The sequence below is a fragment of the Stomoxys calcitrans genome, chromosome 5 (assembly GCF_963082655.1).
Source record: "Stomoxys calcitrans chromosome 5, idStoCalc2.1, whole genome shotgun sequence".
Lineage (NCBI taxonomy): Eukaryota > Metazoa > Arthropoda > Insecta > Diptera > Muscidae > Stomoxys > Stomoxys calcitrans.
In genome coordinates this window covers 137,899,734-137,909,519 of record NC_081556.1, presented here as the reverse complement: position 1 = coordinate 137,909,519, position 9,786 = coordinate 137,899,734, and the positions used below count along the sequence as shown (strand labels likewise).

At 36.1% G+C, this 9,786-nt stretch overlaps 1 protein-coding gene across 1 annotated transcript; it reads left to right on the top strand.

Moving 5' to 3' along the window:
* The first annotated feature begins 534 nt into the window (after positions 1-534).
* Positions 535-3,292, top strand: LOC131998002 (uncharacterized). The gene is made up of 2 exons (XM_059369954.1): positions 535-3,087; positions 3,143-3,292. The coding sequence occupies exons 1-2, from the start codon at positions 1,270-1,272 to the stop codon at positions 3,290-3,292; spliced, it is 1,968 nt and encodes a 655-aa protein (XP_059225937.1). The 5' UTR covers positions 535-1,269.
* Positions 3,293-9,786: the final 6,494 nt, after the last annotated feature.

Genomic DNA, 9,786 nt, shown 5'->3' with positions numbered 1-9,786 from the left:
TGTAAATAAATGTGACAAGGATACACCTCTATTCTGACAAAATACGTTAGCATTGATTGACATGGTTGGGTTAAACCCCAGTCAATGGAAATTTGTCGCTTGAAATGTGCGAGTGTGTGTATGCGCATAAATCTGCACAACTCGAAAGAGCTATACAATGGACATGCATTGGGCAAACTGACATGGGCGGCATTGTAAAAGACCCCTTAAGTGGTGATAGTTAGGCTAGCTTGTAGAGGCTGACCGCAATGAATCTTACTTAGTCAAAGTACACAGTTCTTGGTGATATCTTAAGGAAGAAGAAAGACTTTTTGATTTTAACCAATCAGATCGTTACTGGCGTGGGGATAATAAGGAGTATTATCTTGAAGTTATGCTCCGTCTGGAGACAGTAAACGAAAAAGAAGTCGGGCATTTGAGAACACGATTTTTTTATACCCTCCACCATAGGATGGGGGTATACTAATTTCGTCATTCTGTTTGTAACACCTTGAAATATGCGTCTGAGACCTCATAAAGTATATATATTGCTGAAATTAAGAATCACATAGCTGATATCGATGACAAATTCAAAGAGCTTAAAGCTGAAAACGATGCCATGCGATCAGAAATTGCTGAATTGAAAGCAGACAAAGAAAAAGGCCAAGAACAGATTCTCCGTTTAGTAGAGCAGAGTAAACGTAAAAATCTATTTGTCAAAGGTATTATGATGAAAGGTTCCCCAAAACGATCCGTAGAATATTTTTTTAAAAACACATTAAAGCTAGCTGATGTTAAAGTAATATCAGCCCGGGCTATATACTCATCAAGAAATAAAATAAATACGATCGTAGAAATGCAAGACGAAGAAATGGTGAGACAAGTACTTAAAAATACCAACAAATTAGCCGGTACTAATATTATAATCGAAAAAGATTTGAGTGAAAGAAGGCAGCAAAACAAAAAGGTCTTATTCCAACTGAAGACTGAAATACTTGGAATCGACAAAACACACAAAGTTTTTGTAAGAAATGACTCCATAAAGATTGGGACAAAATGGATGTCATGGTCAAGGACCGGAGAGTTAATGTGTGGAAAGAACAAAGCTGACGCGGAACTAAAAGATTTATATGGCGATAAGTTTAGTGCATTAGATCTTAGCTATAATAACTTATTAAGCAAAATTAATCAAAAAAACTAAGTATAAGCAATGTAGATAAAAGCCAAACTGTAACTGAGGATCGTTTTTTAAATATTTTGTCATATAATGTACATGGGCTAGAAAACAAAATGCTATACGTAGACTTTTTTAAGTATATAAACAGTTTTGATATATTTTTTCTCTTGGAAACTCATATTTGCGCGGATAAATGTGAAAAATTTAGTAAATACTTTGGCGATTTTGAATTAGTTTGGCACTATGCTGCAAGAAATTCACGGTTTGGAAGAGGAATTGGTGGTTGTTTAATCGGAATAAGGAAGGATCTGAAAAAGTTTGGTGTTCAACATACACATACAACTGAACAAGGAATAAACGTAATAAAGATTATTATTAATGGCTTAAAATTTAACATCATACCAATGTACATGAGATTACAAACTTGGAAAGAAGAATTCTTAAAAATCGACTCTATACTCAGGGAATGTAGCATTGAAAATCCCATAATAATTGGCGACTTGAACGTGAGAATTGGATCATTGCAAAAAAACATCGATGAAATTTTTAAGGAGACATTTCATGCTGGTCTTGAGGAAAGGAGATCAAAAGATGCGGAAATAAATTCAAGAGGAAGAGACTTCTTGAAGCTTTGTTATGACCACGGGCTGGTAATTGCAAATGGAATGACAAATGGCGATGAAATTGGAGAATTCACCTTTGTAAGTACAGTTGGAACGTCGGTCAATGATATATGTGCGATCTCACAAGAACTTTTGTCGAGAGTACACAGATTTACAGTTGGGAATAAAATCTGGTCAGATCACATGCCAATAATTTTATCGATGATATATAGAAGTGAAAATATACCGGAAAAACTCAATACACTGTTACCAAAGCTTAACTGGGATAATCGCAAATATTTTGAATACCAGAATGAAATAAACAAAATCCTTACAACGCGCAGACAACTTTCCCCTTATTCATTCTCCGAAATAGCGGAAATAATACAAGAAGCACATCGATCTATAGCTACGACAACAATGACATTTTCAGGTCGTGAAAAATGGTTCAACGTTACATGTTTTAACGCAAGGAAAAAATCTTTTGAATATTTGGATAAATTTAGAAAGTACGCTAGTCGTGAAAATAGAGAAAAGTATGTATACTTTAACAAACGGTATAAAGAAATTTGTGAAAATGCCAAAGCCCAATATAATAACAGATTGGAAAGAAAGATAGACGAGGTGAAAGATTCTCATGATTGGTGGAAGATCGTTAGGGAGCTGAGAAACGAAGAAAGGTGTGGTAGCATACCCGTGAAAACGGAGGACTTAAAGAATTATTTCCAACAACTGCTAACCCACACAAAAAATTTTCCAGATATTCATTACGCCTATATACACTGGAGAGATGATGACTTGGATAGGGAAATATGTTTGATGGAAGTTAAAAAGGCCTTAGGCAAAGCAAAGCTAAATAAAGCACCAGGAGAAGATCGTGTGCCATACGAATTTTATAAATACGCAACTGATGAATTGCTACAAGAAATAACATGTACTTGCAACGTTATTTTCGAAAAAGGAGAAGTAGACAAGTCGTTCGTTAGAAGCATTATTTACCCAATATTTAAAAAAGGTGACAAAACTCTTCCCAATAACTACCGTGGAATATCATTCATGAATTGCTTACCAAAAGTGATGATGGGTATTGTCAAAGATCGACTGGCTAATTGGTCAGAAAAACATGGAAAAATAAATGAATATCAAGCTGGATTTCGTAAAAATTACTCTACCGTTGATAATTTGTTCAACTTATCCTCAATAATACACTTAAACTGGCACAAAAACAAAAAAACCTATGCTTTCTTCGTAGATTTTAAAGCTGCGTTTGACCGAGTATCTCGAAAAGCCATGATATACAAACTTCATACCATAGGAGTATCAACAAAAGTAGTTAACTTTATTGAAAAAATATATGAAGAAACTAATTTTTCTGTATGGACAGGCCAGGAACTCTCCAGTGATTTTAATACAACCACAGGTGTTAAACAGGGCTGCTTATTATCTCCTCTCCTATTTGCTTTGTACCTCAATGACCTACATGAATACATTGGTGGTGGTACCACAGTGGATGATCAAAATATTCGACTTCTGATGTATGCCGATGATATCGTCATCCTAGCTGACGAAATAGACGTGATGCAGCGTATGATACAAAAACTGGAGGAATATTGCAAAATATGGAACATGGAGGTTAACATGGAGAAATCAAAAATAATGGTATTTCGGAAGGGAGGAAAGCTTTCGAGTAAGGAAAAGTGGCTGTATAATGGAACAGAGATCTCAATTACATCGGAATATTCTTACCTGGGGTTGACATTTACACCTAAACTCTCACTCCGGAAACAAATACAGGAGAGAAATCAATTAGCCAAAAATAGCATCAACACCACTTGGAATTGTTTCTTATCAAAACCTAATGTGTCCATAAAAACAAAATGGAAACTCTTCTTGGCCATTAGTAGGTCTATACAATCATATGGATCACAAATATGGGGGTTTTCTCACTTTGATGAAGTTGACCAACTGACACTATATTTTTTAAAGAAGGTATTAAAAATGCCAAGTTTTACTCCAACGTACATAATGATGTTAGAGACTGGTGTCGAAAACGGGCATATATACACTTTGAACAACCATCTTAACTATATAACGAGAATTTTGTATGATTACAAAGATGATAGGCTACCTAAAATACTAGCCAAAAAAGTGATGAGACACGAAATATTTTGGAAAACGCATATAAATTCTTTAACTCTGCAAAATAGTACAGAAGCTTTCACGCCAAATCTGTCAAAACAATGTTGGTTACAAAACATTCAAAATCTCCTCCAAAACATACGTGCAACAAAAACAAATGATGCACTTTCAAACGCAAATAATACACACCGCTTCTACAGTAAGCTCCAACCTACTTTTGGGGGATTATACTTTGTCGAACCCTTGATGCAGGACGAACTGATGTGGATATTAAAAGCTCGAAGTGGGATGTTTTCATTAAATTCCAACAGGTTCCAAACAAATTCAAATCCAATATGTTCAATGTGTAATACAGTTGAAATAGAAAACATTCAACATTTCCTGGGTCGATGCCCAGCTCTCAAAGAATTCCGATTAATGTTCTTCCAAATGCCCATAATTAATGAATCTGATTTAATAAATATTCTCAATGGAAATGTTATACACTGGAAAAGTTTAGCCAGTTATCTAAAAACTTGTATGTTATATAGAAACCAGTTATTGTCTGAATTTAATATATAAAAGAAAGGAAAAACAAACTCGTAAATCTCTAGTATATACACTATATTTTAATAATGGACAGACGACCGAAGGTCAATGTCAAGAAAATATATACTCAATTTATTCTTTTAGAATGCTATGTTTATATTGCTATATTTATATGAAAACATTAATGAAATTAATAAAGAATACTACTACTACTACTACTACTATATATTCGTGATCGTCATGTCATTTTAAGTCGATCTAGCCATGTTCGTCCGTCTGTCCGTCCGTCTGTCTTTCGAAAGCACGCTAACTTTCGAAGGAGTAAAGCTAGCCGCTTGAAATTTTGCACAAATACTTTCTATTAGTGTAGGTCGGTTGGGATTTTAAATGGGCTATATCGATCCATGTTTTGATATAGCTGCCATATAAACCGATCTTGGGTCTTGACTTCTTGAGCCTTTAGAGGGCGCTATCCTCATCCGATTTGGCTGAAATTTTGCGTGAAAAGTTTTGTTATGACTTCCAACAACTGTGCTGAGTATGGTTCAAATCGGTTCATAACCTAATATAGCTGTCATATACACCGATCTTGGGTCTTGACTTCTTGAGCCTCTAGAGGGCGCTATCCTCATCCGATTTGGCTGAAATTTTGCATGAAATGTTTTGTTATGACTTCCAACAACTGTGCTGAGTATGGTTCAAATCGGTTCATAACCTGATATAGCTGTCATATAAACCGATCTTGGGTCTTGACTTCTTGAGCCTCTAGAGGGCGCAATTCTTATCCGATTGGAATGAAATTTTGCACGACGTGTTTTGCTATGACTTCCAACAACTGCGCCAAGTATGGTTTGAATCGGTCCATGTTTTGATATATCTGCCATATAAACCGATCTTGGGTCTTGACTTCTTTAACCTCTAGAGGGCGCAATTCTCGTCCGATTTGACTGAAATTTTGCACGCGATGTTTTGGTATCAACAAATTTGCTAAGTATGGGACAAATCGGTCTATGCTTTGATATAGCTGCCATATAAACCAATCTTGGGTCTTGACTTCTTGAGCCTCTAGAGGGCGAAATTCTCATCCGAAATTTTGTACTTAACCTGTTGTAGCTGCCATATAAACCAATCTGGGATCTTGACTTCTTGAGCTTCTAGAGGGCGCAATTCTCATCCGCTTTGGCAGAAATTTTGTGCAACGGCTTGTCTCATGACCTTCAATATACGTGTTTAATATGGTCTGAATCGATCAATAGCTTGATACAGCATCCATATAAACCTATCTCGCGATTTTCCTTCTTGAGCCCCTACAAGGCGCAGTTCTTATCCGAATAAACTGAAATATCTCACTCGACAAATGCGATCCATGGTGGCAGGTATATAAGATTCGGCCCGGCCGAACTTAGCACGCTCTTACTTGTTATTTTTTGACTAAGAGCAACACGCTACACGCAACACGGCACTACGGCACCATATTCCCATGATTCCCCTAAAACTATTTTTTTCCTTTTCCCAATATTTTAATAGACCCTTGAAAACCCTTTGCTACTAAAATTTCCTAAGTAGCGATTAAAATAGTGTGTGTTATCCATAAAACTCTCCACTTACAGAGTAACGGTTCTTATGTTGCTTCTCAACCAAATCACCCATCAAAATTGTCACCCTATTGTATCCCAACCCATATTGCAAGTCTGTTTCGGGTGTGACCACACTCGTTTGTGTGTGTGTCGGTCTGTCGGTGTCTATGTTTGTTGTGACAACACATTACAAATGTTCTCATGTAGTCGATAATAATGTAAGCATGTGTAAATGCAGCTTACAACCACTTAACAAATGCCACTGCGCGCTCAGTGGCAGTGTTGCACGTGTAATCCATGCAAATCAGGCGCCACCAATTTAACACTTAAGGCTGCCGCAATCGGCAACATTGCTTGAACAAGAATAGAAATGTTTTGTCGCTTGCCATTTGGTTGGGTAGAAAACAGTGTTGCCATCGTTTATTATTTCATTTTATATTTCTTATACCCACCACTAAAGGGTGGGGAAATATTCGTATTCATTTGGTTTGCAACACATGGAAATATTCATTTCCAACCATAGCCATGTCCGTCCGTCCGTGTAATGAAATCACGCTACAGTCTTTAAAATTAAAGAGCATTAAAAAGCATATCCATAGGCAGGTTAAGTTCGTAGATGGGCTATATTGGACTTTATCCGCCGTTCAAAGGTTTTAGGCACATTAAAGCCGCATTATTTACCCGATTTTGATGAAATCTGGGACATTGAGTTATGTAAGGACCTTGTACATCTGTGTTGACTATGTTCCAGTTCATACCATATTTAGATATAGCTGCCATATATGCATGTCGATTTCTCAATTTAGAAACTAGAAGCCATTAAAGGCTCATTTATTATCCAATTTCGCTGCACTATACCACCAGTTTGGTGAGAGTAAGGTTGTGGCTTTGGATATCTTCAAGGCATTTGATAGGGTGAAAGCTTAACGCATTTGGTGTAGGTAATGGCTTCGTTCGATTTATTTCGAGTCGTTATAGATGGGTTCTCATCCAATGAGCATAAAATGACCCAGGGCTCTGTTCTTTCTCCTTCTCATTTTCCTATTTTCATCAACGTCCTTTTTTCATCATCATCATCTCATTTGCGGATGGCAGTGATCTCTGTCATTCGTACTAATTCGACCAAAGGCCGAGTCTTCGAGAGATTGAGGACAAGAGGCGGGTTATGGATAATACATTCTACATTTGTGAGGAACTTTGGCATTTAAAAACTTCTCTCCAAAAAGGTGTCGCACTGAGGCACGCCATTCGGACTCGGCTATAAAAAGCAGGTCCCCTGTCATTGAGCTTAAACTTGAATATGGCAGCTGCCATTGATATATAACAAGTAAAAGCGTGAAATTTTGCACAGATTCTTTATATTGATGTAGGTCGTGCGAGATTGCAAACGGGCCATATTGGTTCAGATTTACATCTGATTTCGCTGAAATTTTGCATGTCAGGAAGCCGCAATTGTTGTCCGATTTGGCTGAAGTTTTGTATGCAGTATTCTGTTATGACTTTCAACAACTTTGCTAAGTACGACCTAACTCGGTCAAGATTGCAATATTGGTCCGATTTCCCTGAAATGTTGCATATAGTGTTCTGTTATAACTTCCAGCAACTGTGCCAAGTATAGTTCAAATCGGTCTATAATCTGATATAGCTCCGATATAAGCCGAACTCCCGATTTGACTTCTTGAGTCCTTACAAGCCGTAATTTTTGTCCGATTTGTCTGAAATTTTGCACATAAAGTTTTGTTATGACTTCCCATAACTACGTCAAGTGCGGTTTAAATCGGTTAAGAACATGATATAGCTCTTATATAAACCGATCTCCCGATTTGACTTCTTGAGCCCTTACAAGCCGCGATTTTGTCCGATTTGGCTGAAATTTTGCAGGTAGTGTTCTATTATGACCTTCAACAACTGTACTAAGTAAAGTCTTGATCGGTCTAAAACCGAATATAGCTTCCATATATTAGCAGAATCCATGAAGGTGTGTTCGCAAGATTCGGCATGGCTGAATTAAGCACTTTTTTTTGTTTTATTTTATTTGATTTATGTTATTTCATTATATTTTATTTTATTTTATTTCATTTTATTTTAATTTAATTTTATTTTATTGTATTTTCATTTTATTTTACTTTAGTTTTTCATTTCCCTTTATTTTTGTCACAATAAAAAAATTCGACTACACGGCAACCCTGATTGTTGAATTATCTACTTTGTTGCAGCAGATCACAATGAGAGAGGGACATAGGCAAAGGCGACTTTGTTATCCATCAAGTAATGTGTTGTTAATGCGATACATTGGCAGATCACAGAGAACAATTGTCATTTTAGCACTTGGAGAATTTGGACTTGTTGCTGCATTATGTCAAAAGTGTCATGAAGTATGCCATTTGGATGAGACAGCAGGTATCTTTCTGCATTGTGATGGCAAATGCCGGCAGAGATCTATCTGAGCAGTTGATGCATTAGAATACGTGTATACGTGTATGCTATATGATGACTTTGTGGCCGGTGGTGTTTTATCATTAGCCGATGTTTGTTTTTTTCTTTATTTCTTTGTTGCGCTTTTGATTTTGTTATCGTTGGACTTGTCAATCGCAAGTGTCACATCGATCTTGTTCAACATGTCATATGAAAAAAAACCGAATCGATCGAACAAACAAACGATAGATGTTTGTTGCCTCGTCGCCTTTGTTATCCATTTCATTTCAATTGCAGCGATATCACTAATTCACAAATTAATTTATGTGAGCATTGGTGGGCAAACTTGGAGGCGAATTTACCAGTGGAAAAAGATTTTTTATAATTTTTCTAATTGACAGTCAAAAAGGCGGAGAGTTATACGATTTTCTATAAACATGTTTTCCAATTTTGTTTTGTCTTGGCATTTTGGTTTTACCAAAGTTTATATACCGCCTTTTCAGATATTCATCCGAAATTAAGCCAACAATTATAAAGTATGCATCAAAAGATCCAAAAACCTTAATAACAAAAGGTTTGTGTCTCTTCTTTAAATTCACCTCTTAAGGCCAACTACAACAAATCAATCAAAACAGATGTTTTTGGCACATTCCCTTTCATTACATTAGTTCGCGTTTTTTCATTACGTCGTTCGGTCGTTGTGCGAGCAGCTATAGTTTTAAATACGTTTTAATTAATTTAAAAGGCATTACTTTAAAAAAATAATGACAGAAATGTTTATTTAAACATATCAACTTTCGGTAGATGCTAAATTTTTTGACAAAACTTGTGATTATAGTGTTTTAACAAGTGTGTGAAAAAGTTGCAAATTGTATGAATTGTTGGCCGGTTTGTGTTTCCGTATTTTTGGTGAGTTTGTATGATGGTGGTGAATATACAAATGTAAACAAAGAGTTGAGTTGGTGAGTAGTGAACATTTTTAAGGCAATGCTGCCATTTAAGTAGTATATATTGAAAATATGCATGGAATAAAAATAATATAAAATAAAATGTATAATATAAAAAAAAATTAAAATAAAATTTAAAGGAGAGGAAAGGAAAGGAAAGCTAAGGTAAGGAAAGGAAAGGAAAGGCAAGGAAAGGATAGGAAAGGAAAGGCAAGGAATAGAAAAGAAAGGCAAGGAAAGGATAGGAAAGGAAAGGCAAGGAATAGAAAAGAAAGGAAAGGAAAGGATAGGAAAGGAAAGGAAAGGAAAGGAAAGGAAAGGAAAGGATAGGATAGGATAGGATAGGATAGGATAGGATAGGATAGGATAGGAAAGGATAGGATAGGATAGGATAGGATAGGATAGGATAGGATAGGATAGGA

Bases quoted from the DNA above. Each gene is read 5' to 3' on its own strand.
- LOC131998002 (XM_059369954.1), top strand. From the start codon at position 1,270: ATGCTATACGTAGACTTTTTTAAGTATATAAACAGTTTTGATATATTT. The intron at 3,088-3,142 runs GTAGTTAACTTT...CTGTATGGACAG, and splicing joins CCATAGGAGTATCAACAAAA to GCCAGGAACTCTCCAGTGAT.